Source organism: Anneissia japonica, unplaced genomic scaffold (assembly GCF_011630105.1).
Source record: "Anneissia japonica isolate Jap-2015-1 unplaced genomic scaffold, ASM1163010v1 scaffold1005_len2656397_cov198, whole genome shotgun sequence".
Taxonomy (NCBI): Eukaryota; Metazoa; Echinodermata; class Crinoidea; order Comatulida; family Comatulidae; genus Anneissia; species Anneissia japonica.
This window is the reverse complement of record NW_022683792.1, coordinates 774,573-800,784: the sequence shown is the minus strand read 5'-3', so window position 1 is coordinate 800,784 and position 26,212 is coordinate 774,573. Positions and strand designations below refer to the sequence as shown.

At 32.6% G+C, this 26,212-nt stretch overlaps 1 protein-coding gene across 1 annotated transcript in view; it reads right to left on the bottom strand.

The window, feature by feature from the left end:
• LOC117101707 (E3 ubiquitin-protein ligase HECW2-like) overlaps nucleotides 1-26,212 on the bottom strand; it is a 67,212-nt gene that overhangs the window by 23,615 nt on the left and 17,385 nt on the right. Inside the window, exons 4-9 of the mRNA XM_033241742.1 lie at nucleotides 22,119-22,283; nucleotides 21,398-21,564; nucleotides 20,306-20,448; nucleotides 19,590-19,687; nucleotides 13,997-15,379; nucleotides 13,054-13,176 (exon numbers count right to left, since the gene is read on the bottom strand). Coding sequence (XP_033097633.1) covers nucleotides 13,054-13,176; nucleotides 13,997-15,379; nucleotides 19,590-19,687; nucleotides 20,306-20,448; nucleotides 21,398-21,564; nucleotides 22,119-22,283 — 2,079 coding nt within the window. The remainder of the gene's footprint in view (nucleotides 1-13,053; nucleotides 13,177-13,996; nucleotides 15,380-19,589; nucleotides 19,688-20,305; nucleotides 20,449-21,397; nucleotides 21,565-22,118; nucleotides 22,284-26,212) is intronic.

Here is a 26,212-nt window from a genome sequence, read left to right as displayed (position 1 = left end):
AGTATTAAAGGTCTGCAGTTTCTGCAGCATATTCAAATCTTTAAAAAAAAAGAAAATCTACTGTAGAGCAAATTGCAATTGTCAATTCTTGAGAAAAACAAGACTTTGGATGTAGAATGACATCTGTTGTGTAGAAACCAATCCAGAATTTACAACTTCTTAATATTGTGCCTCAGCTGAAGTACCGTAATCAGGATTGCATTTCATTGTAGCAATAAACCCTGGACAATATCAATGTTTGATTCAGAGCACAAAGCAGTAAAATTGACAAAAAGTAAATTACTAAATAGTTTGACCTCACGATCAATTAAATTAAGTTAATGTTATTGTTAACATAATTTGTAGGAAATATTAGAAGAGGGGAAGAAAGGGTAAACGATGCGAGAACAGTAAAAATGAAGACAAGAAAAGGAAGATGCAAAAATGAAGGGAGAGGGCTGACTAAAATTTCTGGATAATCTCAATAACTAAGCTTACTGATGATTAATCTATTCATCACCATCCGTCTAAAAATAGCATTTCTACAGTACCTGTATCTGGATTAATTTCCATACTTCCTATAAAACAAACTCCAACTGTACCATAATGGGAAGCATAAAAATCATGAGGAAACAGCAGACGAATTATTGAAAACTTGATGAGAGGGAAAAAAAATATGGTATGTTACCTATACAAGCTATATTCTTATTAATATGATCAGTTTAACAATCAATGATTGAATTATATATTTACAAAATTATGCTATAATGAAAATTAATTAGAGTATCACAAAAAGTATTAACTTTATCTTTGGTATAACTAAGGTAACTAGAAGCAATACACCTGACTAATGAATGTAGCCAGATACTACATCTTAGCAAAAAGGTACAGTAATTGTTTTATATTAGTGCTTCAATCAATTTCATAAAACATTTTACTATTGTAAATAATCATATATTATTCATTGTTACTTAGGATACTCAAATTCATTTAAACTATTTTGAATCTACAATTATAAAACATATGTACTTAAAAAATATTTTAATGCACTCATGCTGGACCCACAACTATGATGAAAATAATTACTAACCAAGGTAAAGCTTCGAAGAACAATTAATAATAAACCTATATCACGCAATATCATGGTATAACAACAAAATTATACATGGATTATAATAATTATTGTACCACATTATATCAACGTCATTATTTCACATGGTTCTACTTTTCATAGAAAATGAATACAGTACAATAATGGCTTTAGCTTTCGTTCATAAATTATAATGTCTGTCCTTACTGTCTGTCTGATAAACTTCAAAAATAATTTGTAATATTTGACTTTCTTACTTGATACCTTATTAATATCAGCTAAATATTAGGAAAAAATTATTTGGAAATTAACACACACACTTTTTTTACAAATTAGCAAAACACTAATTTTATTCGATCTGTGTGGTGCCTTATTGGCAGTTGGTAACAAATTGGTTATTTTTGAATGAGAAATTCTTTCAGTTTTTTAAAATAGAATTTTTAAAGTTAATTACTAATCGATAATCAAACACCATTATCTTCTTAACTTTGCCCAAAAACAATAACAATGAATATTAATAAATTACCACTTGCAAAATTATTTCAAAATCTCAAATTAAATTTGGGTAACTGATGGCCTATTAAAAGAAATCAATGCAAAAATCAATAATTAAAAATATTAATTTGGTAACAAATACTTACGAGATTTGGAAAATGTCTTCAGCGAACAAGAACACTGGTAAGATATTGTAACTGATGATCTATCCATCATGAAAATAATTCATCAACAATCAATGATATAATTCTCCACAGAGATTTCTATTTGTATTAAACTGAGATCTAAATGATAAATACCACACATAGAAAACTTGCCAAAGACACTTGTCAACAAGACAACAATTTTTTAGTTATATGACTCAAATGATTAGGTCCACTAGATCATATCACTATAGCTCCTCCTCCGATTTTATCGTATCATAAAATCCGCCCTCTGCATCAGCAGGATTTTCTCTCTCCTGTTGCTGATTTAACGCCGTTTTACAGCCTCGTGGTGTAATAGTCACTTCCTTTTAAATACGCCAAACTTTCAGAATGAATTCATCATGCTAAATATGAGTCACATTTGTTTACACTTCTATGCAACTGACCAGCGACAGTTGGTGGAAACAGAAACCAGAAGATTAACAAAAATGAATTGATATGCTTGATAACATATTATTTTGGTAGACATTCATCATATTCCACACAATGGATTAAAAATCAATGAATTTGAACCAATCACACAATTTATAAATTTCGCCTTTAATTGAAAATTTTTTAATTCCACTTATCAACAGATTGGACGTCCCAATATAACAAAACAGCATTCTACAGCTGAGGTGCAGGACATAAAATTGCTTGTTTACTGAAAAAATATAGGCCTAATGGCAACAAGACATAACATCTATAGGAATAATAAAGACTTGAAACGTCAATCAGCTGTGTATTGCTGTTCCTTTAGGAGGGGAGTTGGGAGTGAGTAGCATTTTGAAGGAAGTGCTTTCCTTTGGGCAGTTCCTTCCTACTTACATTCCAAATTTACAACCATGATTATTCCTGAGGAAATTGAATTGTTAAGATATAAGAAAACTGTGTATCAACAATAATCTAATATCACTTTCCATGAAAGAGCGGGAACAATTAAACAAAGAAAATAGCATTTTCTGTAAAAAGGAGCGTTAACTAGTAGCCAGGAACCTTAATAAATTGAAAAGTATAATAATAGCAACTCCAATACCATTACCATTAAAAATAAAGATATAACTAACAATAGTAATAATATGTAAATATTAAACAGTAATAATAGTTTTTAAAAATGAAAAGGCAATTACAATAATAAGATAGAAATCAAAAACCCTCACCCCGTTACGTCACCAAATCTGCATCTTACTTCCAACCAACACCAAATTCGAAGAGGACTGAGATATATGCAACAGTGTCAATGTGTGAAAATTTGAAGTGAATCGGTCCAGTAGTATTTTAGTTATTATGCACCCAGAAGGAACACAGACACACAGACAGACAGACAGACACACAAACATGTGCTACTGCAATATCCTTCACCTATCCTTCGGAGAGGCGAAGGTAATAAATAATAAACTTGGTTAATTAAAGAATTATACATAAATCTTCCTAGAAGGCATTGAAAATGCAAATATAACTGTAGACCTACAGCCTCACTTACTGTTTACATGTCATATATCTAGCCACTGTCTTATATAAACAACTGTTGCAATTTATGTATGTTAAGGTAAAAAAAATATATATCTATGGCGAGTTTATTTCCTATCTCAGCCTCTTTGATAGGGTAAAAGTGACATTCATCCGCAGACGACAATATTATTATTAAAATCACTAATGCTCTTGAAACTTGGCAGCAAGTTCATAAATAAATTCCACATAAGAAATCGGACCCTTAATGTGCCTTTCCCAGGGAAGTAAGAAACTTGTCCAGCCTTGTAATAAAATTCATAACCTTCTGATAACTTCACCCTCCTCTAAACACTGCAAGGGTAAAAAACAAAATGTTAAAAAACTTTAATCGAACTTGAATGGTCTGCCACCCAAATGTCGAATATGTGAGTAGTGCCAAGACATTTTCAATTTTGCCAAAAGCTGAGCTCATATCTGCTAATTATTAACATCTATGCTCTTAAATTAAAGATATTTATTAATTATATTTCATAAATATGCCAAAACTCACAGCAATGCTAGACGTTATATTACCAATATCAATGTTGCATTGAATTCATTTGTTGACAAGTATCATAAGTGACTTCAAGGTAAAATCATGATGACCATTATGGTGGCACCAGAAACAGTTGGCGGATGGAGTCATGTTACCTATAGATATTTGTACTGTAATGATTGCAATAATATCACAAAGATTCAGCAGAAGTTGGAATGGTCCCACCTTCAACAACAAAAGATATCTCACAAAAATCCCCTCTTCAAAACATGGCACGGCAGCAACACTAATTATACTACCTAGCTTATACAGTATTTTTCATATAATACTGTAGAAAAAAGACTACTAAGAAACAATATAAAATATAATTTTAGATATTAAATGCACACATCATTTTCCCAATTTAAACAAGGGCATAAAACATACTACCAGCGCCAATTAAATAAGCACCAACACTACAGGTTTATAAACCAAACTTTGGGCAAACTTCCAAGCCAACACCATTATCATAATTGCATCACCCAAGAAAAAGGGGGTGCTTTTATCTAGTTTAATAGCAAGAGCGATGAGGGGTACATCTTCCTCACTAGGGACTAGGTTGTTTTTTGTCTTATGGCAGTAGACCCCCAGGGATTAAGCTGAGGGAGGAGCTGTTGTTACATCAAATTTGGCATTATTATTGTATGCACTAGTGAAAGCAACATTGCTTTCCACACCAGTTGTTGGACTGCACTCTTTGACACATTAAACTGCTAATGTCAAACAAAAATCCCTTATGATATTGCAGTAAAGCACATGATAAACGTCATGAGGTTGCCAGTTAACTACTTTAAATTGCTTGGAAATGTTTTGCAAGTTCAATATCTAAACATAGACAGAATGGTTTGCTAATGCTTTAGAAGATACTGGCAACAAATTTTTAGAATTTGGCTATCTAGAGCCAATTAAGCACTGCGACAGTTTGCTATTGACCCACATTGTGCAGATAAAAACACAAGTGATGAGGCCAAATATTACAAAGCTGAGTAAGAAAGCTTTCTTTTGGAGGCGTGTGCCCTCCAAGCCCACCTTAGATATGGCACCGGTAAATACATCTATTCTGATTATGTTATTATTTTTAATGAACTTCCTATACCCTTGTAAAACATTTATCATTGCCTGTATGACAACAAAGAGGTTCCTGTAGAGGAAGAAAATAGAAAGAGTTAACACAAAGTTGAGACAGTTAATTGATGAATCAATTTATAATTATGTTACTGTACTTCCCCTAATTGATTACAGTATATGAACCATTGGTAGTCATAAATATTCTTAAAGGCAGATTCATTAATAACCATAACAAAAACCATAACAAATATGGAAGGATATTAATGTTCATAATGGATATTATTCCACTGACGATTGAAGACACTCAATTAAAAAGTTGAGACATTCGCAACAAAAACAACATTTCTTTTCAGAACCATCTATGTGTTATTACTTCGCCATGCAAACCTTCAAACAAAAAAAACTTTAAAAATTCATTTCCAGCTATTTAATTTAATTTTTAAATTTTTATTAGCTCGATATTGACAGTTATCTTTTAAAAACTAATTAGTTCAATTGCAAGATGAGTAACTGTAGCCTTGACCTTGAACTTCTAAGGATATTAACATCTTAATTGAGTTTAATTAAAAAAGATGAGTAACAATGAGAAGGTTTTTAGTTTGTTGATGAATCAAATTACTTTTAAATTTCCAAGGTTGTGTGGACGTCCATTTTGTGTTCTGATTTACAATAGTAAGAAGGAAAATCATTTAGGATATTACACAGCCGGAATCAAGCGAATGCTAATGGCACAAAAACACAGTTATTCGTTAATCCTGTCGCCATTTTGTACATACATGAATACTTTGTGTTAGTAAAAGGGTTTGCTATGTATACGTAACACAGCAATGCATTTCAGAAATTTGGTAATCACTGTGCCAACATAAATCAAAATCAAGTACAGTACAAAAATCCAAACCACAGAATATGAAAATTATTAAATATATTATTAGAATCACTAGCAGGCATCAAAAATATGCTTTTTAAAATGACCCAAATCAAATTTTGTCAAAACAAAGACAAAAATAAAGAGCGACAGTAAAGCAGAGGAACAACATTAATTTATGTTGTTTTATTTTAATATAGAATAAGATGGCTGTAAATAGGACACCATTTGAAAGGAAGTCTTTAATTAAAGTACTCCAGCATTTATTGTTGGTCACCATAACATCCTGTTAGATAAATCCATGAGTGATGATTGATGATTGATGCAAGATACCGCATCCGATTGTGTAGAAGCTACAATAGGTATATTTTAAGGGGTTTACAAATCCACAGGTTCTCGCGTGCTTAGTGTAACCATTCTGAAGGATGTAGTGCACTATTTATGCTCGCAAGGACTCGTTAAGACCTCGTTAAATTTCTTAATCACCTCACCGTGACATTGAATCTCATTATGTACTTGTTCGTTAAAATTCTGAATTTCCTACATCAAAGAAGATAACTGTTTTTCTGAAAGAAGTTTCAATGATACGATACTTACAGCCACTCTCAGCCATTTTCGTAATCTCCACCTTTTTCAATGCATGTGAATATAGCTGATGATGATGATCGCATATTAAGAATATATCAATGTGATTTTTTTCCTTAGCTCTGGATACAGGATACATTAGCAGTTATGTACACTGCATGCAACCACCAGAGAACACCGTCTCCCTACTCATAATCAATTTCTAAACAACACAATAACTAAAATAAATATTGCATTAATTTACTGGTAATTCAAAATAAACTGATGATAGTATACATCTGTTCACAATCATAGATTTTGTAGTTGGCCAAGTAGTCGTATGAATTATGTAAACACGTTGACAGTAAGTAGTAAACCATTTGCTGTGTCGCAAATTAAAAGCATAATTCAAATTTAAATTGTTGTTGCCAAAAATTAATGAAAGACAAGCTAGGAAATGAGGAAAATGAGGGAAATACGTAACAACTTTAAAATATAACAAGGTGAAAAATATTTATTATTCTATTTTATGTTAAGGTAGATTTTATGAATTTTAAAGTGTATTTAACCATAACATAAACTGCCTGTAAGTGGTGAATTAAAAAAAAAAAATGAATATAATACTTTTTTAATGTCTTAATCTGCTTATAAGTATATTTTAAACACCCTATTAATTGTATTTTAACACTGCATTGTCCATAATTTTTATATTCTACTGTATTACCAGACTTGAAGACACATCTCTACTGTATTTAAATATATGTTGAACTGAATAAAGTATTAAATTAAGATAACAGATACTTTCAGAAACATTTCTTAGAAATTACTGATTAAATAGCTTTATTTATTAAAAACTTTAAAAGGAGCTTTTTTAATAATTACACTACTAGTATGTTGGACTCATCCTTAGTAAAGGAATAACAGTATTTTTCAAAAAAAAAAAAATCCCCCCCCCCTAGAATTTAAGATTTTTTGTCAGTTTGACAAATGAAGAAAACTATTTATTATTCAAGATCTAAATACCTTCATTTGCTTTTACATGAATGGACACACCAATAGGAATCTTGTATAGAAACCTATGTATAATAGTCATTGTTATTTTAAAGCAGGAAACATATAGTAATTTCCTCATTGATGGGCTAATGCAATTAATTGTGAATGAGATAGAAAATTTATCTTCCTCCCAAACAAATTCTAATTATCTTCCGTTTCCTTTGATCTCTTTCCAAAAAGAATTAGTTAAAAAAATTACCATGACTTCTTAATAACCCCTTCTTAAAAAAAAATATGCATTATTTGATAACCACTTCAAGGGGGAATTGAATCTAAGGTTTCATGACTTACATTTAAAGCAAGGAGAATTAATTTACAGTTATGTTTTATTTAAATGTATTTAAAAAATTACATATCATTTGAAGCCGGAATGAACCTATTTCATTTTATATATACAGTATACAAGTACAGTACTGTATATATTCTATTATCATATGTACATTTGAATGCACAGTATTTCTTGTTTTAACAAACATAAAATAAAAACTGGTTTACATCTTATGATATTGTTTTTAATTATTTTTTCCTTGGTTAAGTATTAAGCAATTATAGTCAGGTTTTGAATACACTGTAGGAAATAGAAGCTGAAGGTGCAATTATTTCCTGAAAAAATTGCCTGAAGCCCAAGCGCTCAAGGCAATTTTTGAAGGAAATAATGGTTCCTACAGCTTCTATTTCCTATAGTGTCTGAAATTACTTGACTATAATTGCTTTATAAGTCAGTTACTGCTGTTAGTAGAGCGGTTGCTATGGGCCCTATATCTGTGTTTGTTGCTCAGTGAGTAATGTGCGTGTGCATTAGCTGCGCATATTAGAAGGATTTTCTTAGTAGTACGCGCACAGACACTCTTCGCACAGCCTCTTTCGCAATACTTGGCAATATGAAGAAGATGATAAATTGATTGTGGTAAATAAAGTTTATTAGGATTATTAGTTAGGCCTAACCTTCTGGCAGACATTTGTTTAATAGATTAAAATGTATTGTAAATATTGTTTTGAATTATTTCAGTGTTGCCTTATTTTTCCAATTCTTTTATACGTCAATCACCTTGTAATCTCATAGCCATTGTGCCTTTCTAGGCCATGCCGAAGATGTTCTAGGCTTTATTCGCGATGAAATATTATTCCATCGCGTTGTACTGTAGTAAAATCACCCCAGCTTTGAGCAAAAGATCGGAGGCATTATATCAATTAGTGATCAGTCAGGATCATTTTCATGTGATTTAAAAAAAATGTTATTCTAGGAATAGTAAGTGAAATAATTGAATAGAATGTAGATGATTAGAATTCCAAGGTATCAGTGGCGTCATGCTGTATGCATGTTGCATTTTCCTTTCACTTAACATTACCTACAATTTAATTACGAGACATATTTCCCTTACATACGTAGTTCATGACGGCAGAAAAAAAAGAAAAATGCAAATTCAAGGCTAGATGTTTGTTCATTACTGATGCTGTCAATTTGGTTCTTTTGAAAAGAATCTGAGTAACCATCAACAATTAGTTAACTTAAAATTAGTGAATAAAATGGACTGGCTATACCTTATGGGCATGCAGGGTTACAATTATTGCAAAGTAATATATGACAAAAGTAATCGCGTTGACTACGGCATCAGTCATTTTTCGGATAAATACCGGTATACTTATCTTCTATTTTAAGACTCATCAGGAGATCATTTGGTTTAAGTAATAGCATGATGTGAAGGAGCAATATTAGAGTATACGACCTATAAAGCATGCATATAAATTACAGTGGAAATAAACGATATCCCTATTTTAAGTCACTAAGTCAATTTGCCTCTTTGATACGATGGCAACAAATTCCCAAAACATGCGACGTTTCTCGAATTAATTTTAGTAGTGTGTGTTTCGTTCAGCAATACTTTTCTTTCTGCACAGCCTAAAGTCATTCAGAATTTGGCACTCGTCTAAAGCCAATTCTAGGAATTTTATGGTGTATCACCCTTTTCCTTAATAGAAAGGTTTAGAAATCGCACCATCTGATTAAATAGGCTGTATGTATATTAACTAACATTCATCCTTAAGTTTTCATAGACTAACAAAACTGAAACAATGTTGTATAAACCTGTTACTCAGCAACAGAGGAGGAAGAGCAATTTGAGATAGGACCTTGCAAATTTTGGTGCCACTGTCACGCAACAATCGAAGGTTACATATTGGCGCATGTCTATTTTGACAAAACTGTCACTCAGCAATTGCGGCTACTAATTTGAGAATGGAACTTACATACTTGTCACCTCTGTATCTTGGCAATTGGGGCGGATGTAATTTGAGAGCGGAACTTAAGCATATTTTGGCACCACATTCATCAGTTGGGGGGGCGGCTGCAATTTTGGAGTGGAGATTTCATAATATTTAATTAATATACATTACGTATATATAAAACACAATTACAGTTTTCCCTAATTACTCTGATTAATATCTGAGTTTAACAACTGAACACTCACAGTGTAGTTTGTATAATAATCTGACTAGCTTGAAAAATAGTACCATATTAGGGAAAAAGAATAAATGAATTGGTGAAATAAATTGAACTAAAGGTAAATCCATTGAATTTATCAACAATTTCAATTTCTCATTTATCCTTGACCTTGGTGAAGTTACTCCTTAACTAAGCAGTTTTGTAATTGATGTATTCTATTGGATTAAAGGCTGATTCATGGGTAATAAAGTTAAAATACTATGAACTCTCTGCTAAGAATACTATGAATTATAACCCATGCGCATTGTAAAGAACACAGTACCATACACCCTTTGGAAAGAGTAGGGACTGTATCTTGGTATACTGTACTATCACCACCAGAAGGACCTTGCTGAAAACAAGTCTTTGGACTTAGGTGGGTTATTTTTGAAGATCACACCAAATAAATCCTTATCCAATACAATTACAAGTGAATGACTTTAATAACAATGATAACTATAGCCAATCTCCATTTTAGGAAACATATAGCACAAACCGAAAGGTCCACTGATTAATCTCAGATAAGACAGTATAATACATACTCCAAGTATCGAAATGCACGCCATCGTGTCGGGATTCAATATTTCGACATTAATTATGTCATCATCAGACATTAATTATGTCACCATCAGGAATCATGGAATATAGCACAAACCAAAACAAAAAAAACAAAAAAAAACACAGATATTCATAACAAACTACAGTAGAACCCATCCTTTGGGACACCCCTTTTAAGGGGACACTTTCTTGGACTGAAATTGAGGAAAAGTACATCTTTTAACACTACAGGCAACCCCTATTAAGGGGACATTCTTTTTGGTCCCAATAGTGGTTCTACTCTATATTACATATGCCGAACAATACAGGAATACATAGATTCTCACACATAGATGAATATAGACAGATTGATTGGCATAGCCAGACAGATCAACATTTATTTCTCTCAGCCCCTTCTTCATCAGATATGTCTCACTAGAATAGTTGATACTACTACTGTAGAATTGTGGTAATGCAACACTTCCCTGCCTAGAAGGGTTCGAGTAAAAGATTTCTCATTGAATGCTTTATAAAATACTGTTTATAAATTACAGATAAGGGTACCATGTTGATTAGTACTTATAATACCTTGTAATATATATCTTTTATTTTGACATTGAATATTACACTTTATATGTATTTAAATATATTTATATTTATATATTTATTTTTCTGATATTTTAAACACAGTAATCCTTTTATGTTAATTTATATATTCATTGTACTCATAATGTTTGTATATTATTTATTATTGTATAGAATCCTGGATTTAGTACATATCTCATGAATAATGATCTGCTACATGGTATATCAGTATCATATGAATATTCTGAAACATTTCATAAACAAAAAAATGAATATTATACTCAATAGAGCCCACAAGGTCATATGAAACACCAATGGCAAACATAATTTTATTAGGCTATGAAACATCATTATGTACTCATTATCTTGATAAAATCAAATTTTGAGAAGCCAAATGTAGTTTAGGGGGTCATCAAAAAATTATCATACATTGTATACAGTGGTAAACCATCTATGGATTGCTAGGCAAATGTACATTAATTTAATGAGACTAAACCATGGAAGCACAGAATGAAAGACTTGCTGAGCTAAAAACAAAACCGGTTATAGAGTACCACAGTCGTGTCGTCACGACGCCAGGTGGCGCTTTCTGTTGTTACCGCTCATTACGCCTGAATGACTTCATAGGCTTTCTGGAATAGGCATTTTAAAATCTAATACTTTACCATCAAAATGTACTAAAACACAAAAGCTCACATTATATTAGTTATCAAACACACATTTAATCATCAATTAAAATTTACAAAGAAAAAGTAAGATACAACATCTTAATAATCGTTAGAATTTGGGATCAATGGTTTGTCAGTGGTGAAAAAGGCGCCCAGTTGAACACATTTTTGCAATGAGAGCAACGGAGTAGTATTACATGGTATCGTGACGTAGTTCTCTACGGAAGATAAATTCAATTCCTACAATACTAGCATCAATTCATAACAATTAACCTTAATGATATTTCTTTGCATGTGAAGGACACAGTTAAAAGAAAATATATCTTATTTTGATACACACTATAGTGACAGTGACAGTGCAAAATTTCCTTTTAACTAAAAATTTGGTCATTAGCCATATCAATATGGGCTTTGCCATTTTCATTCACTGAGACCAACTTCTTTGAAATGCCGCCTCATAAATATTAAGAGGCACATGTTCAAAATACATTACCATAGTGAACAACACAATTACACCTGCTATTGTCCTTTGCTTATATAAATAATAGAGAGTTAATTAATTTGTTTTCCTGTTGTGTTATTGTATATATTTGATTCTGTTGATAAATTTGAAATAAAGTTTATCTTAATATGTGGCAAAGACAGCCAAACCAGTCACTCGTCGCAAATCATGTTTCAGAGAAAATGGCCAAAACATCCTGGAATGTCAAATTTTTAAAAATCTATTTTATTGCACTAAACTAACCTTTATATATCTATAAATCATGCTATTTTGTTATTTTCTCCATTTTCAATGTTAAAACAACACTTTTTAAGGATTTGATGATAGTTCTGCATGGGAAATGCTCGAAAATTATAAACTTTGAAGGCTGATTTCTTATATATTGTTCTTTAAACAGGTGCATGTTTAAACGCGTGCGATATCTGTGTGCAGTATTACCTTGGTAACCGTGTGTAGCAGGGGTCCTACACTGTAGTAATACCTGTGATTATGTATGCGCTTGTTTAAAAAAACATATAATATCTGTGTGCAGATGTGATATATGTGTGGAAACACACATATGTGTGTAGTATTTATGTATCTGCTTATTTAAACACACATATCTGTGTGCAGATGTGATGTTTGTGTGCAAACACACATATGATATCTGTGTGCAGTAATACATGTGCTTGTTTAAGCACACATATCCGTGTGCAGTTACACTTGTGATAACGTGCTGTGTGAAGACATACATGTAATGTCAGTGTGCAGACACATCTGATGTCTTTATGTGAAGATACACATGTGTATTGACAAATGTGATATCTGTGTAAACATACTGTATATGTGATGTTTGCATGTAGGCACTCTTGTGATGTCTGTATGCGTGCACCATGTATACATAGTCAATGTGTAGTCAACGATGTCTGCTTTAAAGCACAGATGAGGAATTAGTCAAAATCGAGAAAGACTTACTTCCTGGTAAAGGCTCCTCATCACCGGTGGCCTCATATCTCTGGTAAGTGAATTTCTGGGGTGTTGGAAGTGGTGTGGGGGTATCGCTTTCATTACGTGCCTCTGTGGCGGTCTTAATATTCACTGCAACAACATTAAAAATTTGAGTGCACAACACAAGAAAACAGTAGTAGAAGTACAGTATGTTGACATGGGAGTTGACATGGAGAGGGGGGGGGGGGATGAAGGTTAAGTGAGAGGGAGAATGAAGGTTAAGTGAGAGGGAGAATGAAGGTTAATTGAGAGGGGTCAAGGGTAATTAATTATAAATCTTTGGCTCAGTAGATTTCCGAAGAGAGAGGGGGAGAATGCAAGATTTTGCATGTTCATGTTCCTCCATGCTTACCTATAGATATGGCACTGAAGAAAAACAATTATACCATATGATTAAGGGTACAAATTTTCCGAGATAAAAGTGAGTGTTATGTATAAAATCTTAAATTTAACATAATTACACAGTTCCTAATATTGTGGTCTATAAGCACAATCTTTTCTACCTAAACCATAAAATCCACCCCCCAACCCACCCTCCTGACCACAGGTTTGTCTGGATCCCTGGCTGAAAGTCCTAAGCGTCCCTTTGGATCCTAATTTGTTGCCCTATTTTTAAAATTAGAAGTAAAAAAAAATTGTATTTGCTTACATAATTCTCAAATTCTTATGTTATCAGTTGCTTTGTACAGTATTTGGTTAACTGTATATCATCTCCCTCTGATAATCAGGTTTTTATACTTTATATTAACTGTCAAGTGTGGTTAAGAATGTCCACAAAATTATGTTTGCTTCAAACCTAGTAATCAACTTGCAATCTGCTTTTTATGAGCATTATTTCCTAATGATCTCCACATTTTAGTGTGAATTATAACATTTATGAAAATTAGAAATAAAAAAAAAATATGTTCACCTGTTAATTTTGGCTTGGCAGGCTGGTTCTGCCTACGATGCCAGATGGAATCTTTACTGTGTTGCCTTTGTGCCCGTCTGCGTTGCATTTCCTGTTTCGCAGATGCCATGTTATTGGATGTTGTTGCCTGTTCCATATCAGTGTTATCCATTGATGGCCCAGTAACTTCATTGACAGTCTCTTGGGTATTTGTAGAGGTTGGATTTTCAGTTTCATGAGCACCATTTTGTATAGGTGTTGTATCTAGTCTATTATTCTGTTCTGATGCTTTAGCTGCTAATATGGGGTTCTCAATTGTTTGTGATGGATCCTTTTGACCAGAGTCAGACTTAGCTACAGCAGCATTAACATTGGAAGCCTCAGGGGTAGAATTCGTTTCCTGTGGAGTAGCTGTGGACGGGCTTGGTGAAGAGCTCCCTTCTGCTGGATTACTCCAGGACCTCATCCGTAATTTTCTGATCTCTTCCTGGATTTCCAGTTGCAATTTGATGTCGCTCTCTGTACGATGACGCTGGTCTTTGACATTTTCTGCATCTCCATTGCTGACAGCCTCTTTTACTGTATCATTCATTAGTTCTAAGTTCTCTAGGTTCTTGTTTATGCTCATTTCATAATCACTGTTTTGGTCTGGCTTATGTTGACCTTGAGGATTTTCTGTATCAGTACTCATTTCTATTTCTGCTGCACTAGTCGGATGTACGGTAGGTTGACCTTCAGTTGCCCTCTCTACCCTCTCTTTTTGTGAGTCATTCTGAGCTAGAGCGCCAGGGATCAAGGATGTCTCTTCAAGTGAGGGGGGTGACTGTTCATCTGTAGACTGGGTAGTTGTTTCAAACCCTTTCGTTGACTCGTTCCTAATGGTGGTTGTCTCCACTAAGTGGCCTGGTGCATTACTCTGAAGAACTTCCGAGCCTACTTTACTTCCTGCGTTGGATCCACTGTCAACACTTTGAGGCAAATCATCAACATTCGGTCTGGTTGTTTCATTAGTGATATTACTCGCATTTCCTGCAATCTGATAATGTGATGAGATGCAAGCAATGCTTTGAACGTCAGCCAGACTCTTACTAGAGTCTCCGGCTGCATGTGACAATTCTTCATGTGTTACATCACTGGTGGACGGTTGCGTATTCGGGGTAAGTGGCTCTTCCGGGTCACTATTACTTGATGGGTCACTGGACCTATCATGGTGAGAATGATTTACTTGTTCATGATTCTCGCTACTAGAATGAGCAGCATTATGGGATTGCGCCGTTGGAGATCTCGGTCTGATGTTACCAGCTGAGTCGAATACAGGTAGCATGAGTTGTGGTACAGATACCGAACGACTAACAGATCTCGTTGAAGAAGCTCTTGATAGATTACCATTTGGAACAATAATATCTATGGAAGATAAAATAGAAAACTTGATAACCAGACAACAAATAACCTTATAAATATAAATATAATATAAATATTTAAAAAAAAAACCTAAAACATGCTCAAGACAAAAGAAAATCAGGGAGAGGATAAACAATTTAGCTGATATTGGACCATTTACCAAATGCGCTGCATAAGCGTTGCTGTTGAAACTTGAAAAAGGGAGGGAAAAACTGTTATAAATAATGTTACATGTCACCACCACATGAAAATGCTAATATCATAATGAGCAAAGTATAAACTATTATGTACTGTTAGAAAGTGTTTAATTAACCTAATTAACGTTTGTTACTCTAATTTCCACCATCAGTTTCACACTTGCGTTCTTCTGATACTGGTACGGGCATTTATAATGCACCTTTTGCTTGCGGTTATAAAGCGCACGCCGAATCTCATTGTTTTCTTTATTGTTAATTGATTTAGGCATTGTCATTTGGGTAAAAATACAAATTTACATTTTGTACTAAGTGCACAACCATTAACAAATTTTAAGGATGTCATTATAAACTTAACTCTGTATTTCTTCCTGCTCTAGAAATTTGTCAAAAGTTGAGTTTAACCATAGGGTATCTGATTAAAGCCCCAGAGTAAAACATCTAGAGGGATTTTATGATTTACTGTACATATCACAAAAATAGTGCTTTTAGAACACAATATCAGGAATCACAATCAAAATAAATTTGATTGGATCTGTAAATATATATTTATATGTAAATAAACATAATATATATGACCTCAAGTCGCACCTAACAACAGAGACCGGAGCCCGTTCTCCCACTGCTTTCCAAGTGACAAAAGGGACAGGTGATCAGCAGATCCCAATGATAGAGGTCTAACTATTATGATTTCTTACAGTAAGTAGTGAAAGTTGACGGAAACCAAAGTGATTACAACTACATATCAACAGTACTAAACTTGAAGTATGGAGGCCGTAATAGGAAAGCGTGTGAGACCAAAATCTTAATGAAAAGTATTTCTATAAGACCCCGGAGACAGCCAGTAATTAGCCTAACAAGCGAGCCTGGTAGGCTTGATGTATCACTTCCTTACATGCTAGGTTTCAAAGTCAGCGTAATGGCTACCATGTGACAAAGCCAACTTAATGCATCTGCTGGCAAGCTAAGGGAATAATGATGGGGAAGTTGCAAGAAACAACTTGAGTAACATGGCCCCACAGACGGATATGAACTTGTGGTGGTTGGCTTAAAAGTCACGGCTTTCCTGTTTAAATTTAATAGATTACAATTCTCCATGCAGTACAGCAACAGGGGCACATAGACCAAAGAATGGACAAATTAAATTCAATTTGCAAGCTGAAGAAATGAACCATAAGGCCAAAAAAAAAAAAAAAATGTTGTGTTACCCCCGGCGACCAACCAAAAATTTCCAAAAAATCAGGTCGGCATTTTTTTTTTTACCTTTCACTCAAGTACAAATTAAAAAAATACCACTTCCAAAATTAACATTTAGAACATAAAATCTAATTTAGCAAAATCGGGTCATAGATGTACGCTTAAAATCAGGTCATAGATGCACGCTTAAAATCGGGTCATAGATGCACGCTTAAAATCGGTATAATACCGAAGGCATAATTTTAGAGAACCAAGCGTGACGACAATGTATGCACGCATCATCGGACCTCTCGCTCACTCTGAGCTGTCAAGCCGCGACCAGATCTAGGGGTAGCCTTACTACTGTACAACTAGTGGTTGCAAACACAAAAGAAAAAGTGAACACTAGAGCAATGAAAGACAACTAAAGAACAATGAAAATGAATCAAAATCTACATTGAGAGATGGCGGTAAAAAAAACAAAAACCTGTTGTATGCCCATACTGTATATAGTCACGATGTGCCTATATATGGTCATGATGTGATGTCATCATGACCTTATTTAGACATGGCACATGTTTTTGTCATAAAATTTGATAGAGACGGTTCTTCAGTAGAAACCACGACTTCTAGCTGGCCACGTTTATTAACTATGATTCAAGCATTGAAGTACAGTACTTTTGAATATTGCCACAAGAAATTGTTGGTCCAGAATTGGGATGATGTTTTCGAATGCAGATGAAAATTTTAAGTTATGAGGAACATAATTTTGCTGTGATGACAACAGAACTGAAAGTGTGACAGTATTTGCAACAGGATTGAACATTTGCACATTAGTGTAAAACGTTTGTTGGTGTTTGGTTACGGCTTCGAGTGTAAAGAAAAGCAAGTGATCATGTGATCGAAAGATTCCTGCTAAGGTTGTGGCAGTAAATAGACTTAAGATTAAGACAAAAAAATAGTATTTTATATCTTGCAAAGACCAAATATTATGGTTCCTGATGACATATATGTCGAAATATTGAATCCCAACATGATGGTTAGAACAGCCAAACTAAAATTTACACACTAATTGCTGATAAGAACCAGCTGTCCCACTCCTCATTGGAATTTTATTAGTCATATTTATTTTTAAATGTTATTATTTCTAATAGAAATTATTTGAGCTTTGCCTATGCTGGGCAACCATTGATTACTTGAGGTTGTTGCTGTTGTATTGTCAATTTTGTTAAATTACAAGCAATATACATTTAAGTGATGTCATTTCCAGATACTCTGTGGAAAATACTCAAACATTTAATTATACCATTGAACTGTTCATTTAAAAATAAAGTTACAACAGTTTACAAAATAAAACACATGTCAAATTCAGTGTTTGCTGATTTAGAATTGACTTTTTACTATGACAAATTCAAGGCTCAAATAAATTAAGTTTTTTGTCTGTTAGTAGCACCTGTTATGATGGAAAAAATGAAAACTACAGAAAGTTGAGGGGGAAAATGATCGCACCTGTCACTGCCACTGAATCTCCCAATGTTCTTTCTTCCTCAAAATTTGTCAATTCATTAACTAAACAGTTTACATTTCAAAATTTGCATTCTTTTCAACCATGAGATGAGATCTTAAGCAAAGTTTCTTTATCTTTTTTATGTATACAGTATCTAAATTTAATTAATCTCAATGTGCAATAAACATTTTTTTGTCTTGTAAATTTTATTCATTATTAAGAAATATTGTAAATATGCTATAATTAAATATAATTAAATTTTGAAATCAATTTTGTAATGAGAAATTTTCTATTTTAACAAACCAAATAATTTAAACTAACCTTTACTGACAGTTTCAATGTTCATTCCACAAACACCATCTTCAGAGTGATGGCTCTGTTTTTAAAGTCAGACTCCGGAGGAAAAAAATTGTTTGATATGTTGTAGATCTGATTTTTCGAAGACAGAAAAAAGTTGTTTGACGAAGAACTGAGGAATGGTTAATGAGATACAGATTTTTGAGTATTTAAAAACTGGGGGAAAAAGGTGTAAAATTGGGCAGTTACACCCCTTTTCCCCCCAGTTTTTAAATATTCAAAATTCTGTATCTCATTCACCGTTGCCCATTTCTTCGTCAATCAACATTTTTCTGTCTTAGAAAAATCAGTTCTATAAAATATAAAAAATTTTGTTTCCCTCCGGAGCCTGGCTTTAAGCAAAACGCACACCAATAGGTGGGGGTCGCTCAACAATAGGGTCATATACGTGATTTCATCGTTGTTTATGTGATGCTACTATTTGAATAAATAAATGAATAAGTTCTAAGAGCACCCTCTACATATTTCACCTCAAATAATCACTTTTTTACTACATTATTTGGTGGCAGTCAATGTGTGCACAAGTTTCACACACAAAAAATAATTGGATCAGGCAAAAAACAAATGTAATGCAAACAATTTTAAAGCCTTTTACAATTGTCTTGTAATAATTTTATGCCTACATAAATAATAAAAAATAAGTACAGTCATAATTTTCAAGTACTACAAAACATGTACTCACCTTATTATCATGTTAAATGTTATAATAAAACCAAAATATATCTATTTAACAAGTCCTGACATGTTCTCACACTTAATGCCAAAAGTGCACAGTGAAGCTAACCACTTAAGCCACTGGTTAAATCACCTGACATGGTGGAAACATTTACCATAGATACACAAATTAAACCAATTCTCACCAACCTAGAGTTGCGCATCAATTATTCTTAGTTATTTTGCAAGTAAAATGTATTGCAGCTTATGTTACTAAACTGCCAGCTAAAATGCAATTACTCACATTGTAGCAGTAGGTACTTACCATTTTCAGATTCTTCTAAGTGGATGTGGAATGAAAGAGTTCCGGTGATAGGATCCGAGGGGTGATGCTTGTTTAAATTGACATGGACAGAATGATTGCTGGTGAAAGAAAATATGATAACATGAATATATATATATTTTATATCTTTTTACATCACATTTAGATTCTAATTATTATGAGATAAAAATCAAATTTAGCAGCAAAAATGTACTATGGAAGTTGTTGGAACAGCATTTGTAAATCAGGCTCTTAAATTTAAGGTCAAAGTTTAAACCTTTCAATATGTATTTTGCTTCTTGGGCAAAATAGTAAGTCTATGTTTATCCCTTTCTACCTAATTTAGTATATGGTAGGATGCTGTAAGAGTGGAATGTATTGAACATTCTGTTGATGTTCTGTCTCATTTTTGGTGCATTGAGACTTGTATAATGCACCTTATAAGTCAAAGATTGGATTGGATTGGTCAGTGCCCAGCATGCTGGAGTACCACTATAAATATTTCCCAGGGAATGGAGAAGGTAGACTGGGAAATTAACAATTCTGAAGATGATCTTCAGAGAGTATAAATGGACAAAATCTATTATGAAATTAGGAAACATGATATGATCAGGTGTATATATTATTTTCTTTCATTATTGCATAATTAATGCTGTTAAATATAATAATGAAAGAGAATTTGAAAAGCATGATTTTTTTTAAATGCTATATTCTCATACTTTTCTGCTACTCGTTGTAAGATGGTTTCAACAGTCATGGTGACTTTGCCAAGGAAACGGCTGATGATAGGCCGACTCTTTGTAAATTTATCCTTCACCTCAAACTCAATCGAATCGGTTAAAAGTGCTTGCAACTTAAATGTCTGGGGGAAAAAAGAAAATATAATATATCAAAATCTTGAAGAATGATTTGTAAAATATAAAAAAATAAATAAAAATAAATTAAACATAGTATAAAGTAAATATCAAAAAAATAAATATATATAAGTTGAGAGAGTACCTTCGTTTCCTTCTATAAATTTTTTAGAATTATGAACTTACATTACAGAAATTACATTACAACCAAAATTACAAGCAATGTACCTGCTTACTCTACAACACACATACAGTCTGCTACCACTGAGGGCAGCATCATATCGCTTCATCTTATACGCAGTGATATTTAAATGATTAAACCAAAAATGAAAGCAGACTGATCAATCACTGTCAGTGATTATAATTTAGATTCACATATTCTCATCTCATTTGCAATATTTCAGCCTTTAAGCTCCAAACATTAAATATTTAAGACAATGCACACTATGGGCTTCAAAATTTAGATTAGATTATAGCTAATTTTTAGTACATAGATACATATATTTATTGTTTTCTTGTCAAAGTATATAAACATCAACTTCGCAAATTTCAACATTAACGACACAAAAAACTTTGACCTGTTCTCCTGACTGCATGGTCATATTTTGATTAAAATGCTACCTGTAATAATTCATCCAGTCGCTTCAGATGCAATACACAACAAAATGAGCGCTGATGATGTTATACAATTTGTGAGGCTTCAAAATTATGTTTATTTGAGGGAGATACTTATTTAATCAAAGGCTACAGTAAGATGTCAACATCAAAATTCTATGACTATGACCATGACCATATATTTTTAAAGTTGAAGGTAAAATGGAGAAAAGATTTAAGAATCATGTAGAAAGGTATTTACAGAAAAAACAATAGACATATACAAGTATAATTGCAATAAATTAATTAAATTAATTAATTAATTTGGTACAATGATCGTTGTATCAACTGGCAATTTCTCACCTGATTTTCCCATGATGGCATGACCGTATTCTGCGCGGTTGCAGTCCTATAATGCTGCTCATGATGGTTTAGCTTCGGGCTTTTCTTGCGTACAGGTTTCACCGACAACTTTACGTAAGGATCAGGGTTGAAGAACATTCCCTTTTTTAGATTCTCAGCATAAACTTCTGCAAATTTGAAAATCATTATGTTGAACACATTACTTTAACACTTAGCTATTATGATGTGTCTATAAATAGTAAAATATATTCTGTTGAACAATTTATGTGGTTTTGTATTGTTAGCAATAAATATTGTAGAACCAGAACCACTTTTACTGTCTTGTTTATATTATAAATCTTTATATAAACAAAATTACTACAAACTTCTTATGGTAACATTACAATTATTAAGTAATTATAAATATTATTATAGTAATTATTACAACCTACAATTATGTGATTTTCGAAACCTACAACATTAATAACAATAAAAATAAAAAATCATTATAATTATAAGAAATATTCTAAAAAAAATTAATATAACATTAATAATCATAATAATCGATATCTAAAGAAAACTACATACAGTTATAATTATTATCAATACTATTTTTACACCCATCACTGTCGCCATCACATAATTCCAATTATGCTGTGTAAAGAAAACCAACATTTTATAGCAAAGTATTGTAACTGTTTATCACCTGGGAAATTTTATGTCTACAACATTGTTAACTCACTTGATACTGTAATTGTATAAAGGTGATCATCTGCTTCTAAATCATCTGAGCTAGAATCAAAGCTGTCGTTACGCCCGTCGTGATTGAAGATAGTTATAATGGGCGAGACTGCGCGTAGTTCACCTGAGTTACCATGGTAATACCTATAGCACACCTTTGTCACAGCTGAAAGTCAATCAGATATTATTATATACTGTAATCCTTCAATAAATATTCAATTTTCTTCTTGATTAACTTTATGCATGAAAATATGAAAATAATATGCATAACAACATAAAATTTACATAGAAGCTTTTAAAAAGAGTAAAAAAATCATAAAATACACTTGTATTATGTCAAAAAAGCAAAAGAAAAACTACAGTAAAAAGTGGAGTACAGAAAGACAAATAATAAATAAAACAATTAAAAAAAAAATCTAATAATTAGAAAAAATATTTTGCCTGCTTTCGCCATTACAAAGTTGGGGGAGACTGTTGTAAAAAATCCAGTACTTGTAGGAAACACCTGCCCATAATATTTTGTTTTTATATACGTTTGAAATGTTCATAAACCAGGCGAATACTTAAAAACTAGAAGGTTTTACAGTACTTCATACACTATGTATTACACCAATGTTGCTAAAAGATGATTTCAAAATTGAATGTAAACATGAATTCCCTGGTAAGAGATTAACCCTGTTAATATCAATGTTTACTGAACTATAAATTGAATCATATGATACAGTATGGAGAAAGACCTCTCAGTAAAAGTTTGTAGTTATATTATAGTACTGTACAATAAATATCTTCATCCATGATAAAATATATACATCATCATATATATCATCATATTATTACCATTTTAATTATTGCTTCAAACGGTTTTCATAAGAAGCAGTTCTCTATGCCTATATGCAAATTAAAACAAAAAAATAATGTTAAATTGAATGCTTTTTAAAACCTTTAAAACATTTCATTTCATGTGCTGTTTTTTGAACCATTGCCAAATGGGCAGAGCAAAGAGATTTCATAATCGACTACATAGTCTGATAAATACGACATCCTTGTTGATATCAAAGTTTACTGTAGGTTGCTGCTGATTTAAAGCCCCATTCCCGGCAAAATTTCACTAAAAACTGACCTTTTTTTTAGAAAATATGCATTTGCATTACTCCAATTTTTATAAATCATGGAAAAATATTGGCATGAATTTTAGTTTTACGCAAAAGAATAAAAAAAATGAGAAATACAGACTATTTCTCATAAAATATTACCATTTTCTGGACAAATTCAGAGGTTGTAGATCGCATCCACTGGAATACTCTCGCTTTTATTTATACTTTATACAGTCAATAAAGTGCGCCCTCTCTAATGAGATTCGTTTTTGTACTTCGCATCTCGCACAATGCGGTCGTTCGGTTAGGCTGAGATATGTATGTTTAAGTGTCAAAATCTCAGTCAGAATCAGTTTTTTAACAAATTTGAAATAATTCCTGTGAAATATTATATTCACAAGTGTCAATTACTAGCAACGGAAAATATCATGTCGGCCGTTTTTATGTGTGATAACAGAACCTAAATCGAGGTAAGGCTAGGCCTAGCCTAGCAGCATTGGATAGGCTAATGTTTTCAGCGCCTATGATATTTCTTCTCACGACCTATCGCAAAATCAACATGAAAAATTCATCCGCATTGATTTTTTGTGTTCCACACAAAAAATCAAATTTCAGTCTTATTTTACATTTTTTTCATTCTTAGGAATGTCTAAATTCATTTAAACTAGCAATTCCGTATTATATTTATAAATCTTTATAACATTATACAAAAATTAGATTTTTCTTAAAAACTGAAATTTTGCCGGGAATGGGGCTTTAATGTCTTCAAAACAATGCAGCAAGGAGCTGTAAAACAATTCTCTTGACCAATATACTAGTTGCAAACATGAAAAACAATCACAGGACATGAAAACTTGTCATGTGTTCACTATTAAAAACTGTATTGGATGTGAATTGGGTTTATTTCAGTGTGAAACATACCTTGAGGATAACAAACAAAAGTCTGAAAATTTTTATATCCAGTGGAGCCTATCAAGTGGTAAACAGAGACAATATTCTGCCCATTTTGTTTCGAAGAATGTACTGCGTTCTTTAACATGGGCCATATTTCACACTGGACCAATGATATTAAAATCTCTTCTGAAAGACTATTGAAACTTGTATTTTTTTAACCCTCCACAAACCCAAGGAGAGTAGCAATGGAATTGACACTGTTACGAGGTTTAATATAAAGAATCTCCATGATTCAGTGCACACAGTATCCAGACCACCAGCTTAGCTATAAGCAACATGAAAAAATATGCATAACGTTCATTTGCTACTAGACAGTTTGCCAGAATCATTTTGATTTTCAAGCAATTTGTTCCTACAGTAGGCCCACTCATCTATAGGCTAAGCAATTCTTCAGGGAAAATTTGACTGATGCGACTAATGATTATTTCAACTATAATATCCCTTCTCTACTTTAAGGTAGTCACCTCTCAGCACTTTCACTGGAATCCTATACTTTATGCTATAACCAGATATTCTTGTTGGATGATTAAAGGTGATACTGCACCCAATATATATTAACAGTTTCATGTACATTTATTTTCATTATTTAATTAATTATACCAATCATCAGTAGCTTTAATGTCAGTCATGTATTTTTTGTTGCAACAAAATCACTTTAGTTAAACTTATACTGAATTATGAATGTACTGTATACCCAAAAACACATTAGATGCATAAAACATTAAAATCAAAGGTAATCAGCATGTGTAGTATTAATACATTTCTGTATCCGACAACACATTGCCCATGCAGATACTGTACTTGCTATTCTTTGAATATACCTTTATTTAAATAATGACATAGTATCTATCTTCCTAGAAGTTATTAATTAGGAAATGAAATTGTTTCGCTTCTTAAATTATAGGTTGTCTACTGCATACTTGAAATTGAGCCAGCGATTTTTTTTTAATTTCTAAAGTAACCTATGCACAACGTCAAAGCCTCATACAGATAGCAACTGAATATTTTAAATGCCATGAGCCAAAAAAATTGAAAATAATATTTAATCTGAATTACTTAATTTTTGAAGTTATAGTATCAAGCTTTCTAAATTTCAATGAGAAGAGTTTTCTCGCTAAGTAATGAACGTACAGTAAATACTGTTCACAATTTTTGCATACAGGTGGACTTTTACATTGACTGTTATTTAAAATTACTAAAAAATGTTTGTATTAATATATCACTGTCAGTGAATAGATTTTTTTAAAATCTGTGTATCAACAGAAGTTAAAATAACTTATTTGAATCTTTTACATCTATAATAATACTTTAGCATTTACATAGCACTCCTTACCAGAGTCTCAAAGTGCTTAAAAGGTATTGTATACACTATGGAAAAAGGTGTGTTTTAAAGTAAAAAATTTGAATCGAGAAAGAGATGCAGATGATGGTCGGAAGTTGGTTCAAAAGAATAGGTGAAAATGCATAAAAGCCTTTGGGGACAGATTAAGTTTGTTTTTGGTGAATACAGATAGTATGAAAAAATCAAGTTCAGAACGAAGGCCGGCATGTAAAAGAGTACATAGAGTTATAAAATGGAGCAGTACTATGTAGGCATTTATAAGTCAGAGTTACTGTAGAAAGTGATGCGTTTATGAACTGGTAACCAATGAAGCCATAAGAGTCAGGGTGTGACACTGGTAAAATTTCCTCTCTCAGAATATGAGTTTTGCTGCCCTGTTCTGAATAAGCCGGAGACATTTTGTTTCCTTATCAAATGAACCATGAAGTAGAGAATTGCAGTAATCGAGACAGGGCAGTACTAAACAGCGAAACAAAATTATGGCAAACGGATTTGTATTCAATGTTTTAGTTGCATTTTAAAGATTTACCCCTATCTTAAGACTGTGATTGAACAGGGATCCATCAGCATAGCAAGGCATGTTGAATGCAAAAATACTTGTATTGTGAATTGTGATAATAAATGTCCTAGGTTTGTCAGATAATTGGCAAATATATCCTCGCATGTCAAGGCACATATATTTAAACAGTTTGTCATCGCTGCCCA